The following is a 16,520-nucleotide window of genomic DNA, read 5'->3' on the forward strand; positions in this document are numbered from 1 at the left end:
GCTCCACGGTAGGTGCATATGTGCCTCTAATCGGAGAATTAGGGTACCAGTGTCCGTTCAGCCTGCACATGCGCTCTCCCTCCCTCATGGTCTGCCTCGAGGCTATCTAGCACTGCCTTCAGTTCCTTTGCTACCACAGAGTCCCTTGTCAAGAACTCCAAAGCAGAAAGGAGGGGGGCAGATTGTGGAGCACCCATAGGGGGACACATCTTGAAGAACCATCATTACTGCACAAGGTGAATCACATCTTTGAGTAGTGTCCCTATGGGAGCTCCACTGTAGGTGACATCACAGCAGTATCCCCCATTGAGGGCTAGAACTTTGGAATGGAGGCAGTTGTTGACGATACCACTGTGGAGCCAAAGATGGCATCAGAAGCTTAGTCACAGGTAATCGCGTAGAATTCCGTGAAAGTATGGGCAGAGGCCTAGTTGCTGCCCTGCAGATTTCAGAGATGGGGACATCTTTAACGAACGCGATCAAAGTGGAAACGGATCTTGTGGAGTATGTGCGGATTCCTGACGGGGGCTGCAGGTTCCGAACATAGTAACAGTGGTTAATACAACTGGAAAACCATTTGGAGAATCTGTGGGGTGATATTGTGGAGTCCTTGGATTTTTGCACGACTGAAAGGAAAAGTTTGGGAGATTTCCTAAAGTCCTTAGTCCTGTCCAAATAGAATGCTAGGGCCCTCCTAACATCCATCATATGTAGTGTGGCCTCCCTATTGGCATGATGCAGTTTTGGAAAAAATACAGGGAGGTGAATTAGCTAGGTCATATGGAAAGTTGACGTTACCCTGAGGAGGAACTTGAGGTGTGGCCTCAAGGTGACTTTGTCCTTAAAGAAGACCATGAATAGCAGGTGCACCATCAACGCCACCCTCTCCCCTATCCTTCGAGCTAAGTAATGGCCACCTAAATGCCATCTTCATGGATAGGTGTAACAGGGAGCAGTAAGTGGCAAAGAGATCTATTGTGAGGGTCCCCTATAGGTTGAATGTCATGAAGCATTGCAGGATTAGTTTCCCATTCGTGATCGTGGGAGAAGTTCCGACTGAGACTGTCGGCTTTCTGTATCCATGTCAGCTGCTTGCCTACCAGGAACACGTTGTAGCGGATGCACCAATTCTAAAGTTTTATCGCTTCCGCACAAAGGGAGGGTGATCTGGCGCCCCCTTTGTGATTTATGTAAAACATGTAGGTTATACTGTCTGTCATGACTTTTGTGAGAGTATCCCTGATGAATGGGAGAGAATGTGTGCAGGAGTTTCTGACAGCTCTTAGTTTCAAGAAGTTGATATGGAGGACTGCTTCTGAGGAAGACTACTTGCCCTGGACTTCGTGGTCGTTTAAGAGGGGCTCCCCAACCTATCAGGGAGGTGTCTAGTGTTAGGGTCAGCATTGGTGGGGGTTGTATGAATGGAATACCCACATGGACACTGGAAGGCTGCTTCCACCAATCCAGGGCGTTTCTGCTCGGGGAGCAGAAAGATCTGAGCCACATCTACAAACATTTCATGAACAACCAGGTGTGTGGAGTCACAAAAGTGCACACTGCCACGTGTTCAAGAAGTTGCAGGCAATTCCTGGACAATGTTTGTGGACTGGCTTGGACTGTTTCTATGAGACTCATGAGAGTGGCGAATCTGTGTGACGAGAGAAACGCTCTTGCTTGTACTGCATCGAGCTCGGCCCCAAAGAACTCCAGGTGTACCAGGGGTGAAGATCAATTTCTGGGTATTGAGCTGTAGGCCGTTGTGCAAATATGCAATAAATATGCTGAGTTTCCCATAATTTATGTATTCGTTCTTAGCCATTATGTCTGGGTGGCCTACAAGGCATCCTCGAACAAAGGAGCCCGGAGGAGGCAGTCTTCCACGTATGGATAGATAACAATACCCAATGTCTGCAGTTGTGCCACTAAGATGGAGACAACCTTGGAGAATACCCTGGGTGCGGATGGGAGACTGAATGGGAGCACTTTATACTGATAACAGTCCTGCCCAAAGGAAATTGGAAGAACCTCCTGTGAGATGGCCAGATTTAAATGGAAGACGATTGAGGGCCAAAAACCAATCTCCTTGCTCCAGAGTTGGAACAACGGCTACTTGCATCACCTTCTTGAACTTTGGAGCCTTCATGTATTTGTTCAACGCCCTTAGATCTAGTATGGGTCTCCAACATCCGTTCACCTGGGGGACTGGGAAATACAGACGAACAGGGACTGGTTCTATGGCCCCTAGGCATAGCAAATCTATTTTCTGATGAAGTAGACTCAAGTTAAAAGGGTCCCTGAAGAGGGATAGGGTTGGAAGGTGGGTTTCGGGGAGGGACGTGAGGTGGATGGCGTAACCCTTCAAAAAAATCTCCAAGACCCATTTGTCAAAGGTGATGTTCTCCCAACCCTATGGAAGAGGGTCAGGCAACTTCCGAAGGGACATGGAAGGTCCATATATAACCATCCCTTGCAACAATGGCTGCTGCTGTTCAGGGGCTCAACTAAAGCATCAAAACTGATATTTAGAGGATGAGGGTTGAGAACTGGGTGACTGTTTCCTCTTGCATCCTGGGTCTTACGCTGTGACTCGTACTACTACTTCGACAGTGGGAACTCAGGTGTTTGGGATCTGAGGTGGTTGTTAGCCATATTTTCTCTTCTGTCCCACTGCGTAGATTCCCAGGGAGCAGAGAATGGCCCTGAAGTCCTTTAACATGTGAAGTGACACATCAGTCTTATTGGCAAAGAGTTTGGGTCCTTCAAGCAGGAAGTCCTTGACCATCATCTGCACTTCCTTGGAGAGGTGTAGCCAGGATGCTTGTCTCATTACCACTGCCATCAAGACCAAGCAGGCCGCCATATCCGCTGCGTCCAGAGCCTTCTGTAGTGCTATTCTAGCTACTAACTGACCCTCTTTAACAATGGCTTGATATTGTTTTTTTTGCACCTCTGGCAAGCAGTCAATAAATATGCTGAGTTTCCCATAATTTATGTATTCGTTCTTAGCCATTACGGCTTGTAGTTTGGCAGCCTGAATTGTAAGGTCCCCAACATGTACGCCTTCCTCCCAAACAGGTCTAGCATCTTCCAGTCTATCATTAGGAGTTGATTTGGCATGATGTTGTTTTCCCTGTGCATTAACTGCATCCACAACAATACAGTTAGGTTGAGGGTGCGTAGAGAGAAAGTCTGCCTCTTTAGCAGGGACACAGTACTTCTTGTCAGCTCTTGCACGTTGGTGCAATGGAAGCTGGTGTCTGCCAGATGACCTTGGAAGGATCCAGGAGCACCTTGTTAAGTGTGTAGAATATCTACCACCTTGTGGTGTGTATCTGTCACAATCTGTAGGGGAATTTGAAGCTCAACTGCCACCCTCTTAGTAAGGTCCTGAAAGAGCCTCAAGTCATCAGCTAGTGATGAAGGAGGGGGCTTCACAGCCTCATACGGCGAGTCTGAAGTTTGCTGGTGGGGTAGTCTCCACTTCAAAGTCTGGCCTCCTGCCCTTCAAAAGTTTCTTCCTCAGGCTCTGGGCCCCTGGACACTGAAGCCGTAGGGACCGCCTGATGGATTCTTTATGACAGACAAAGGATGCTCGCCTGGTATAAATCCATATATCACCCATGGATCCCAATACGGCCACGGGGGGAAGAGGGTGGAAATGGTAGTGGTGGCGCTCACGAAGGACTATACTGGATTGAAGGTTGGCATAAGGGAACAGTTGGGGAGGTCCCTGATGTTGCAATGGTGGGACATTTTGAGAGAACAGGGAAAGATGGACAGTGACCAAGATGACAGATTCCTCGCTGGAGAAGGGTGGTGCTGACTGGGGCACTGTGGGTAAATGGCCCAGTGTTAGCTGTGATTCAGGGGACCTAGACATGCTTGGAACCGGGGCTCTGGTGCCAAGTAGTGGGGATTCCGGTTCTTCGGTGACTGCCAGGTCCCTCAAGAACAGAACTCTTGCAATACTGTTGATACACTCGGTACCATTGAGGAGTGTCGGTGTCAACTCGTTGGTATCACAAGTTGTTTATGGGAGGAACACTACGATGAGGGGTGTTTTGCCACACTCTGTGAACAAGGATGGTTTTGTCTGTGCTGATCTTTTAGAGACTGTTTGGTCTCTGTCTTTATCTCTGGGAGGTGGTGACATTGCCTCTGCACCTGTGCCCATCAGGTCCTTAGGCAGTGCCGCAGAGTTCATACAGGCAGTTCCCTGATATTTCTGGGTACTGTGCTTCCGAGCCGTCAGTACCAAGGTGGCCAAGCACACCGGGGATCCCCTCTGTCTGGCCAAGGACTCAAGTTTGAGGGCTTGGAGCCCTTTTTCTAGAGGCTTTGCGGGGGGAGAGGGGATGGGAGGGGAATCAGACAACTTCTTTCACAACTCTACCCCTCTGGATGTTGAAGGCTCTGTGGACAATCTTCATCCTGGAGAACTGGGTTCAGTCAGCAGCTGAAGAGAACCCTCCATTAGAAGTTTAACTTGAGCTCCCGGTTCTTATGAGATCTCGCCTTTAGCTTCTGGCAGAAAGAACGTGTGTGTCCCCCAGGCACCGGACACAATGAAAGTATCTGTCCATTATTGGGATTGCCTCGTTGCAAAAGAGGCACTTCTTGAAGCCAGGAGAACCAGGCATGCCTCTCCTGGGACAATCACCCCCAAAAGGCAGGGAAACGTGAAAGGTATGGTTTTTGTTTCTTTATTTAAAGAACTGAAAAACTTAATTCAACGACTAAATGTCCATGAGAAGGTGATCCCCCCTGAACAAGGGCTGGAAACGTGAAAAATTAAACGAAAGCGGAAAGTCTAAGAACATTTACTGCTTCTACTAAACACTTATCAAGGCCAAGAAGGAAGGGACTACTGCTTACTCCGTGCCTGGCTAAAGGCGGCCGAGAAAGAACTGAGGGAGGTTCACCTGCGCAGTACTAGATAGCCTGGAGGCAGATCACAAGGGAGGGAGAGCGCATGTGTGGGCTGAATGGACACAGTTACCTAAATTATCCGATTAGAGGCGCAGATACACCTACAGTGGAGCACTCATAGGGACACTATTCAAAGAAGAACACTAGTTAATCTAGGTCATTCCATGGAGACTACAAGATTGTTCCTTACCGTATATTTATAACGCTTTGTTGTGTCTATTTTAAAGTGGTCCAAGTGATAATGCTTTCCAACCACTGCACTTGGGACAACATCTCCCAGCCTAACAGATCTCATGTGATGAAATTTTTCCTGATGTTCAACACATTAGCTCTAGTTGTATCTAAATATTTACTCTTGGTGCAGATATTCTTCCAGTATATTGACTGCTAGGTGTTAAAACTGTTTAGCCATTCTCTGCACATCTTGCTTATATTTGTCCCATGTAAGTAAATCCCTTTGCAACTGCCTAGGCATTTTAGTTGCTCTTCTCCAATATCCTTTTAATTTGGCAAACTCTTCCTGGGACTGAATAGCCAAGGAGTGAAAGGCATGGGAAAAAATGTTCTTTTCTTAAAGGTCTGGAAGCCTACTGTCAGATCACTCACCATGCACCTTTCTAGTTCTGACTCAAAGGCAAGCTTTATCCTCCAAGATCTTAGGAGAATCCAGGACACATTAATGTGGATGGATAGGACATGTGTGATCCCAAGGGCACAGTGATGTAGCTCAATGTAAATGCCAATCCAACTCACACTTCCCTTCAGAACAAGCTTCAGCTTCAAAACAGTTCATAGAGGCACTTTCTGCCTTTCTCAAATTTTCCCCTCTATCATTGAGGGAAAAACCATGGGAAAAAGAAAACCAACCAAAAAAGCTCCACTAACATGGGATGAACTACTGTGACTGACACCAGTGAGAAGAAAAATGGAAAGAGGTGGTCAGAGCAGAGCAATCCTGAAAGGCCCTCAAAACTAAAAGCTATGGTGCAAGAAAACAGTTACTTCCCTGTATGGTAACTGCTCTTTGCGATGTCTTGTGCACGTATACATTCCAGTGTAGGTTTATGTGCACCCAATGAACTCAAGTTGGAGACTTTTGCCAGCAGTACCACTAGGAGACAAATGCATCCTTGTGCAGTGAGCAGGGGGCATGGCTGCTGCCTCCTTGTTTCTTCACACAGTCGTCTAATACCTGAACTAGGAGGATGGTGGGACGGTTGTATAATGTATGTATGCACAGCAATCTCAAAGAACCGTAGTTACGGAACAGGAAAGAAACCATTTTCAATTCTTCAAGTGATTGTGCACATACATATTCCAGTGAAGGTGACTCATCAGCTATTCCCTTACAGGTGATAAAACTTTGGATTACATGAAGAGAGACGGTAGCACTGACTTGCCAAAATTGGCATTGCCCGGGAAAGCGTGAGTGTTAACAGTGTCTGGAGAAGGTATGTACCAATGACCACATTGCTGCCTTGCCAACGTCCACATCAGTATGTTACTCAAGAAGGCTGATGAACTGGAATGAGCTCTTGTAGAATGGGCCGTTATTCTAGAAGGAAGAACAACATTTGCTAGATTATAACAGAGCTTGATAAAGTCAGAAATGCAGCGATATACATGCTGGTCTGTAACCAGTTCCCCTTTACTTCTTTCAACAAAGAGCAGAACCACGTACTGGTAGTGCACATTCCCTACTTCGTATCGAAGATCCTTCAATCCTGGCCACAGAAAGTGAGCATACCAATCCCTCATCACTATGGATAGGATAATAGATGCAAGGGTAACCATTTTGAACTTGATTTTCTTGATTAATATGTTCAACTTTCTTATATCTAGGAGGAGCCAAAGACAGCCTCCCTTTTGGGGAATCAGGAAATAGCGGGAATAAAACCCTTTCCCTCTGGGTTGGTAAGTAATTTCTGCTATTGCTCTCTGATCAAAAAGAGACTAAAAGTCTCTTAACATTAATATAGCCTTGTGAAATGGGTCCCAGAAAAGGGATGGGAAGCGGGGTTTGGGAAGGGGACGGAAATGAACTAGCTAACATTTCCCTCCTGCACAGTGCTGAAATCCCAACTGTCGAAAAGGATTGCTGTCCTTTCACTGTAAAAGAAAGATAGATATCTCCAAACTGGGGGATGAAGGGAGATGTCAAATTTTTTTAGATGATTTACAGTCTCTATGCTGTCCACAACTGTGATGACAAGATGACCCTAATGAAGCCAAGATCTAAGAGAAGGGCCTGCTGTGAACAAAGCTGATAGGTGATATGTAGGAAGTTTATATCTCCATCTAGGGACATCCTGAAGTCTTGAATAGTAGGAAGGTCTATGCTGTGCTTGTCGTGTTTGTCACTAGGGTATAAACTCCCAGAGCGTGAAGAGTTCGATGGGACTCTTGACATGTGCATGGCATCATTGGTCTTCTGAAAAAACAAAACTTAGTGCCCTCAAATAGCAAGTCCATAGTTCCTTTTGGATGCTGGTGGCCTGCAACCAAGAAGAATACCTCTGAGATGCATGTCGCCACTGAACATAAAGCCACGTTAGATGCGTTGATAGCCTTTGAGAGATGTCCAGGCAGTGAAGTGACCTTCAGAGGCATTGATCATTGAGGCATTGATCAAGAACTGCTCTTTATAATCCTCTGACAACTGGTTTGTGAATACAGAAATTCCTGACCAATTAATAAAGGAATACTTAGCTAATAAAGCCTGATAGTATGACACCCTCATTTGAAGGCTCACAGTAGTATAGGCCTTTTACTATATAAATCCAATCTCTTAAATTCCCTGTATTTCAGTATAGACCTGGGGAACAACTTCCTTGACTGTTCATTTGCCGAACTACTAAAGAGTTTGGGGTAGAATGAGCCTACAAAGAGTCTAGGAGATAACCTAAAAAACTTTTGTGGACCACATGGATAGAGCTCTCCAACATCCAAAGTAGGGAGCTTCCCAATGACTTTACTAGAGCAAGGTTTTGGAACACATACCAGAAGATGAATGGTCTGATTGAAGTGGAACGCAGATATAACCTTAGGCCAGACCCCAACTTTATGCCTAAGAGAAACCTTGTCTTTGTGAAATGTTTGGCAGCCCCACTGGATCCGTATTTGACAGTGCCACCTCAGATTGCTGGTGGGTGTGTTGCTTACAACCAGACTGCCACTCTGTACCAGAGGACTATTTTTGTGCTTTTCTGAGAGATAAGGAGCATGGCCCATCAGCTTCAGAAGGTTTTGAGCACTCTGAGGAAGCTGCGGGAGAGGAGGAAGATCTACATTCCTCACCCGAAAGAGGCTTCAAAGTAGTGGCAACCAAATAGGGCACTCCCCGTAGAGGAGCTCTCTGCTTTCTCGTAGTGAGGGTCAGGCCCTGAAGAGGGACATGTCACTTTTTTAAGATGATGAACCTTAAGGCGGAAATTCCTGTTTTTTCATTCTCATGGGGAGCATGGTACAGAGGCATAGATCCCTCACCAAAACAAATCAGGTAACTATTGTGTCTACCAGTGATAAGGATAACAGCCCAGCACGTGGCACATTGTTTAAATCCAAGAGATTACTGCATACCAAAAAAAACTATCAACTAACTAATACTATAACTAAATTAAATGAACTATATACCAAATGAGAATCTCTCTTTCTAAACTGGTTAACCAAGGCTCACGAGTGACAGGAAGCTCCAACTCCCACAGGTTGGTAAGAAGGAACTGAGAGGGAGGCAGCAGCCATGTCACCTTTTTGTCCCCTGCTCTGTGCATGAGGAGGGCAGGAGCATATGTGCAATCCAGCGGTACTGTTGGCAAAAGTCTCCAACTCGATTGTACTGGGTACACATATGCCTACAGTGGAATGTATAGATTCACAATCACTCGAAGGAGAACCATCAGTTCTGAATTAGTATACTTAGGATGCAGAAACAGCTTAGTGTGTTTTATTGTCTTAATAAATGAACAATTAAAGATTAAAAAGTGAATAATAAAGAGGAAGGCTAATTAAAATGTCACACTTATATCAAGTGACAAATGAGTTCCACAGGCTAGTTGTGCAATGCATGAAATTCCTTTTTTTAATTTTAAATTTTGCTGTAGTTCTCCTACTTCTTTTCTTTCAAGGGTATGAGTATTAGTTCCTGATTTACCTTCACTGTACCACTGTATTATACACTTTTATCCTGTCCTCTCTTATTCATGTCCTCTATGGCTAACAGACCCAATCTTTCCACATGGAAATGTTTCTGTGCCTTTAACTGTTCTCGCCATGCACCTCTGAATTCACTCTCTGCCATAACCTATTTGAGACAGGGTGATCAGAACTGAACACAGTATTTATTCTATGTGAGGGCATACCACTAATTTATATAATGGTATTATATTTTCAGTATTTTCCTCCATTTCCTTATGCAACCTAACATTTGCTTTGCTTTTCTAAAACTAAAGCACAATTAGGTCCAGGTCTTTCTCACAGAATCACACAGTTTAAGGCCAGAAGGAACCACCACATCATATAGTCTGACCTCCCATGTAGCACAGGCCACCAATACCACCCAGCACCTACACCCTAAATCCAACAACCAAAATTAGACCAAAGCCTGACAGCCCATAAGAGGCTACACTATTATGTGCCACAGGAGGGACCAAGGCCCCCGAGGGACCAAACCACACCAATGCCAAAGGCCCCCACAATGGCAGAGAAATGATTAAGATATACCCAGATAACCCTGGCAAGTGATCCACAACTACATGCTGAAGAGGAAAACAAACCCCTCCCCAAGATTGCTGCTAAGCTAAAATTCCTTCCTGGACTCGCATATTGCAATCAGTCAGATCCTGAGCACATAATCAGCCAGGCAAGCATCAGAGAGAATGCTCAGTGCCACCTCAGAGCCCTGGCCTTCCCCTCCATCCATGGCCTCCCCTATGCTTTCAGAGGAAGGGGTTAAAAAAAAAAACAAAACCACTAGAATACTATTTTTTCCCTTAATCTTTTGCTAATCTTTCTGACCCCTGCAGAAAACTGGCTGAAACCCTGAAGCATGAGCTTTTAGGAACATAAGACATAAGCCAGAAGTGAGTCCAACGCTGTTGAGCCCTGCCCCCAACCATCACAAGCAACCTGTCGTACAACCGCACTAAATTTGCCCAGCTCTTCTTAAAACTAAATAAGCTGTTTGCCCCCACAATTCCTATTGGCAGGCTATTCCAGAACCTGACCCCTCTGATGGCCTTCTAGTTTCCAGCCTGAATTTGTTCATGGCTAATTTATACCAATTTGTTCTTGTACCAACATTATCGTTTAGCTTAAACAGCTTTTCACCCTCCCTAGTATTTACCCCTTAATGTATTTATCCAGAGAAGTCATATAATCTCTCAGCCTTCTTTTTGCGGCACTAAGCAAACCACACTCTTCCACATACTCAGTTTAGAACTCAATGCATTGCAAGATCAGGGCCACAGATTGTAAGGTCTCTGCAACAGAGAACTTACATTTCAAACAATCAGAAAGACATGTCACTGATAAGATCTTTTTAAAAAATGAAAATAGAATGGCACCACAGAATAAAAAAACAGAAGTCACATGACCTCCATTCAGTTTGATAAAAAGAACGAGGAGTACTTGTGGCACCTTAGAGACTAACAATTTGAGCATAAGCTTTCGTGGGCTAAAACCCACTTCACTGGATGCATTCAGTGGAAAATACAGTAGGAAGATATATATACACAGAACATGAAAAAATGGGTGTTGCCATACCAACTATAACGAGAGTAATCAATTAAGGTGGGCTATTATCAGCAGGAGAAAAGAAGTTTGTAGTGATAATCACGATGGCCCATTTCAAACAGTTGACAAGAAGGTCTGAGTAACAGTAGGGGGAAAAATTAGCATGGGGAAATAGGCGTGAATAAAGCCTGGGAGTGGATGGGTCATTACACAAAGTAAAACCTAATTTAATAGTGTCCAGTTTGCAAATTAATTCCAATTCTGCAGTTTCTTGTTGGAGTCTGTTTTTGAAGGTTTTTTTGTTGGAGCATTGCAACTTTGAGGTCTGTAATTTAGTGACCAGGGAGGCTGAAGTGTTCTCTGACTGGTTTTTGAATGTTGTCATTCTTGACCTCTGATTTGTGTCCATTTATTCTTCTGCATAGCGACTGTCTGGTTTGGCCAATGTACATGGCAGAGGGGCATTGCTGGCACATGATGGCATATATCACATTGGTAGATGTGCAGGTGAACGAGCCCCTGATGGTATGGCTGATGTGATTAGGTCCTATGATGGTGTCCCCTGAATAGATATGTGGACAGAGTTGGCAACGGGCTTTGTTGCAAGGATAGGTTCCTGGGTTAGTGTTTTTGTTGTGTGGTTGCTAGTGAGTATTTGCTTCAGGTTGGGGGGCTGTCTGTAAGCGAGGACTGGCCTGTCTCCCAAGATCTGTGAGAGTGAGGGATCGTCCTTCCGGATAGGTTGTAGATCCTTGATAATGCACTGGAGAGGTTTTAGTTGGGGGCTGAAGGTGACAGCTAGTGGCGTTCTGTTACTTTCTTTGTTGGGCCTGTCCTGTAGTAGGTGACTGCTGGGTACTCTTCTGGCTCTGTCAATCTGTTTCTTCACTTTAGCAGGTGGGTACTGTAGTTTTAAAAACGCTTGATAGAGATCTTGCAGGTGTTTGTCTCTGTCTGAGGGGTTGAAGCAAATGCGGTTGTATCTTAGAGCTTGGCTGTAGACAATGGATCGTGTTGTGTGGTCTGGATGAAAGCTGGAGGCATGCAGGTAAGTATAACAGTCAGTAGGTTTCTGGTATAGGGTGGTGTTTATGTGACCATCGATTATTAGCACTGTAGTGTCCAGGAAGTGGATCTCTTGTGTGGACTGGTCCATGCTGAGGTTGATGGTGGGATGGAAATTGTTGAAATCATGGTGGAATTCCTCAAGGGCTTCTTTTCCATGGGTCCAGATGATGAAGATGTCATCAATGTAGCACAAGTAGAGTAGGGGTATTAGGGGAAGAGAGCTGAGGAAGCGTTGTTCTAAGTCAGCCATAAAAATGTTGGCATACTGTGGGGCCATGCGGGTACCCATAGCAGTGGCGCTGACTTGAAGGTATACATTGTCCCCAAATATGAAATAGTTGTGGGTGAGGACAAAAATCACAAAGTTCAGCCACCAGGTTTGTCGTGACATTAATCGGGGATACTGTTCCTGACAGCTTGTAGTCCATCTTTGTGTGGAATGTTGATGTAGAGGGCTTCTACATCCATAGTGGCCAGGATGGTGTTTTCTGGAAGATCACCAATGGACTGTAGTTTCCTCAGGAAGTCAGTGGTGTCTCGAAGATAGCTAGGAGTGCTGGTAGCGTAGGGCCTGAGGAGATAGTCTACATAGCCAAACAATCCTGCTGTCAGGATGCCAATGCTTGAGATGATGGGGTATCCAGGATTTCCAGGTTTATGGATCTTGGGTAGCAGATAAAATACCCCTGGTTGGGGATCTAAGGGTGTGTCTGTGCAGATTTGTTCTTGTGCTTTTTCAGGGAGTTTCTTGAGCAGATGGTGTAGTTTCTTTTGGTAACCCTCAGTGGGATTAGAGGGTAAAGGCCTGTAGAATGTGGTGTTAGAGAGCTGCCTAGCAGTCTCTTGTTCATATTCTGACCTATTCATGATGACGACAGCATCTCCTTTGTCAGTCTTTTTGATTATGTCGTCAGAGTTGTTCCTGAGGCTGTGGATGGCATTGTGTTCTGCACGGCTGAGATTATGGGACAAGTGATGCTGTTTTCCCACAATTTCAGCCCGTGCACGTCGGCGGAAGCACTATGTAGAAGTCCAGTCTGTTGTTTCGACCTTCAGGAGGAGTCCACGCAGAATCCTTCTTTTTGTAATGTTGGTAGGAAGGTTTCTGTGGGTTAGTATGCTGTTCAGAGGTGTTTTGGAAATATTCCTTGAGTCAGAGATGTCGAAAGTAGGATTCTAGGTCACCACAGAACTGTATCACGTTCGTGGGGGTGAAGGGGCAGAAGGAGAGGCCCCAAGATAGGACATACTCTTAGCCCAGCAAAAGAATCTAACTGGATAGATTAACAATATTGTTGGGTGGGTTAAAGGAACCACTGTTGTGGCCCCTTGTGGCATGTAATAGTTTGGATAGTTTAGTGTCCTTTTTCCTTTGTAGAGAAGCAAAGTGAGTGTTGTAAATGGCTTGTCTCGTTTTTGTAAAGCCAAGCTACGAGGAAGTTTGTGTGGAAGGTTGGTTTTTTATGAGAGTATCCAGTTTTGAGAGCTCATTCTTGATCTTTCCGTTTGCTGTATAGGATGTTGATCAGGTGGTTCCGCTGTTTCTTTGAGAGAGTGTGGCATAATCTGTCAGCATAGTCTGTATGGTATGTAGATTGTAATGGATTTTTTACCTTCAGTCCTTTTGGTATGATGTCCATCTGTTTGCATTTGGAAAGGAAGATGATGTCTTCTTTACAAGTTTTTTCATGAAGTTGATGGATTTCCACTTCATACAGCTAAATGCAGTGCCTTGCATGGTGACAGGCTTCAGAGTGGTAGCCGTGTTAGTCTGTATCAGCAAAAAGAACGAAGAGTACTTCTGGCACCTTAGAGACTAACAAATTTGAGCATAAGCTTTCGTGGGCTAAAACCCACTTCATCGGATGCAGGCAGTGGAAAATACAGTAGGAAGATAAGTCATCCTTATTCAAAACTGGTAAAATTAACTCCAGGACAGGGGGCCCAAGTAAGGACCTCTGCCCCAAGGTCCATTTCACCCTAAGTGCATACAAGCGAGTTATAACCTACATAACACACAGCCGTGTAGAAGTTAAAGAAACCTGCTCCAATGGCTTACTTTTTAAAAAAATGGAAATAAGCCAAATAATTAGATATTTTCATTCCATTTCCACACATTTCAGAGAAAAACAAATCTAGTAAGAGAAAATAATCACCTACCCCTTTCTCTAGTCACCTTCCAATAACCATTCTTTTCCTGTAACTATAGCAGTTAATCTTTATACAAAGCACATCTAAATGTTTAGGTCCATAGACTGATAAGTATGCTCAGCTTTACATCATGCTGCCAATCTGTTTAGACCTTTAAGCTTCCCTTCCTTAAAATAAAGAAAATCATCTCCCAACGGGGAAGAGAAGAAGAATTTGTGCCCCAACTTCTGTCAGCAACGAACCAACAAATTTAACACACTGCAACCAAGAGTGATACTAAAATAATCCCCAACCCTCAGACGGGGTCCAGGGAAATTCCTTACTGGAAAGCTCTGCACTCCCAGCTGCTGAAGGAGTGAAGTGGCTGGTAGACTAGACTTCACACAGAAAACATGTTCTTCCTCTGTCATGTTTAGCCTAGTGGCCTATATGAAATTAACAGTCTTCAGAACAGAACCCAAGGGGATATGTAGCCACATCACCAAACTACTCAATGCATTCTTGTTTGCAGTTTCAGCAGAAGTGTAAAGAACTGAGTGGGAATGGAAATTGAATTTGTCTTTTTCAGCGTTCAGTGGCTAAAATAGGATGTCAGTCTCCAAAACTAGCACGACTTTTACACTTTTCCAATATCTCAAAGTTGTAACTACAGCAACAAAATACAAAAGTGGGGTCCCTGAGATTCCAATATGAAAGGAGACTGACAATAGCAGTTTTGTTTAACTTGTGAAACATGACTTTTCCACACCCACCAATAGATTTGTTATAGACCAGATCAATAAACGCAATAAATACAAAACCCTCTGACTCTGCTCTTCAGCTGTAGGGGGAGAGAGGAAAAAGGACGCTATAAATGGGTGACTTGCCACTCACATACTTGTACTGTCTCTGATGGTCTCATAGCTCTCTGACAGACAGGTGTCTGCATAACAAAAACAGTCACTATAATTCTGCTAACTGGTACCTGTCTTTAAGCAAAGAAGCCAAAGACTTCAATGGAATCACACTGACATGGCAGTATGGAGAAGCTTGTATTGCCTGTGCCTATTCTGTAATTTTTCTGTAAACAGGTACATATCTTCAAGCCTGTCAGTCCAGCACCTTTATCAGTACTAAATCTGTTTAGCTTTAAATATACACTTTTTCGGTTTGCTAAAGTGAAGCATACAGAAATGGTCAACAAGTCACCTTTTCTCTTTTTTGGACCACTAAATTCTTCTCTTCCAATAACTTACTAGCAAGATTTTGTCCTAGTTTTAGCCTTCTTCAAAGAGATTCTAAACAGACATTTTCATTTATGATGGTACAATGAAAATCACTGTTTTTAGTGTCTCATTTTCAGGACATCCTAATGCCTGAAACTGATAAGAGCAGAATTCACAAAGCATATTTTTCCTCTTTTATTTTTCTTACTACACACAATGGAATGCAATAAGCTATAAGAGAATCAGAGTTGAATCAGAATCTTTTTTAAACAGTGAAACGTATTTACTGCTGAAAAGACTTGATACATAGAATTTATAGTCTTAGGCTAATTTTAAAATGTAACTTCAAGACCCAATTTTCTTTAAATTACACATATCCTACTGTAAGCATGAAACCTTTAAAATTTTCACATGATAAATAGATTACTTAAGCAGGACCAAAAGTTTCCTCTTCCGCTCAGAAATGTGATCTGTTTAGGATCTTTACCTAAACAGAGTTAAATTACACTCATCGCTACAAAAAGTCTTGTATCTTAGTTTTACATGAACCAGGGATATCTAATTTACACCTAATAAAAACTGAAAAAAACAAATACTTTCAAGGCACCTGAATTTCTATCAGTTACTAAAATCAGTTTCTCAGATACCTGGAGGAAAAATATGCATCTAGACAGATATAACTTTATAAATTCTATGTACATACTTTTGCCATTGCTCCTGTCTGTGCTGTGTTCAGGCCTGTGTGACCAGCCATCTGTGGTGATACTTGGGTTAAAGTCTCTGCCAGCACACTGCCTGCATTCCCTTGCATGGAAGGGGCAGAATATTGCATTCCTGCTCCCCTTCCTCTTCCAGCTGCCCCAAGAGATCCATTCATTACCTGCCCTTGTCCTTGCTGAGGCTGATTCATTAAATTGTGGCCAGAGTTACTGTTGAGAAGGCCCTGGTGAGTCTGACTGAAATTAGCATTCATACATATTCCAGGTCCAGTCTGTGATGTTGCAGGGCTGCTTGTCACCATCCCCACTTGCTTTTGTGCTTGAGAGTTCAGTGCTTGTGATGCAGGTGTGGTAGGTCCAGGGGTGCTGGCTGCCTGCTTTGCCAGGTTTGAAGCAGAAGAGTCTCCCTGGTTTAAAGGGCTCTTACCCATAGCACCCAGATTACTAATGTTAGCACTGTTCGGCTGCCCTTGAACTTGGCTACCAACTCCTTGCTGGACAGGGCTATTTGAGTTCACATTTCCAATTCCAGGATTTAGGGTAGAGCTACCGTTTCCCCTTAGAAGTTCAGAAAGTTGTTTGTGTTTGGAAGCTGCATCTGGAACAAGATTCCCACTGCTGTTTAGAAGGCTTAACTCTCCATTGGGGATCAGCTCATCAGGAAGATCATTTTCCAAGTCAAACAGAGATCCAAAATCTACAAGTTAAACAGAAATGT

The 16,520-nt window shown here is 44.1% G+C and overlaps 1 protein-coding gene across 3 annotated transcripts in view; it reads right to left on the reverse strand.

The window, feature by feature from the left end:
- Nucleotides 1-16,520, reverse strand: part of CREBBP (CREB binding protein) — a 185,104-nt gene that overhangs the window by 139,428 nt on the left and 29,156 nt on the right. For all 3 annotated transcript variants that reach the window (XM_024215113.3, XM_024215114.3, XM_024215112.3), the window contains exon 2: nucleotides 15,787-16,499. In XM_024215113.3, the coding sequence (XP_024070881.2) occupies nucleotides 15,787-16,499 (713 nt within the window). The remainder of the gene's footprint in view (nucleotides 1-15,786; nucleotides 16,500-16,520) is intronic.

Source organism: Terrapene carolina, unplaced genomic scaffold (assembly GCF_002925995.2).
Source record: "Terrapene carolina triunguis isolate 2854851 unplaced genomic scaffold, T_m_triunguis-2.0 Scaffold695, whole genome shotgun sequence".
NCBI classification, from domain to species: Eukaryota; Metazoa; Chordata; order Testudines; family Emydidae; genus Terrapene; species Terrapene triunguis.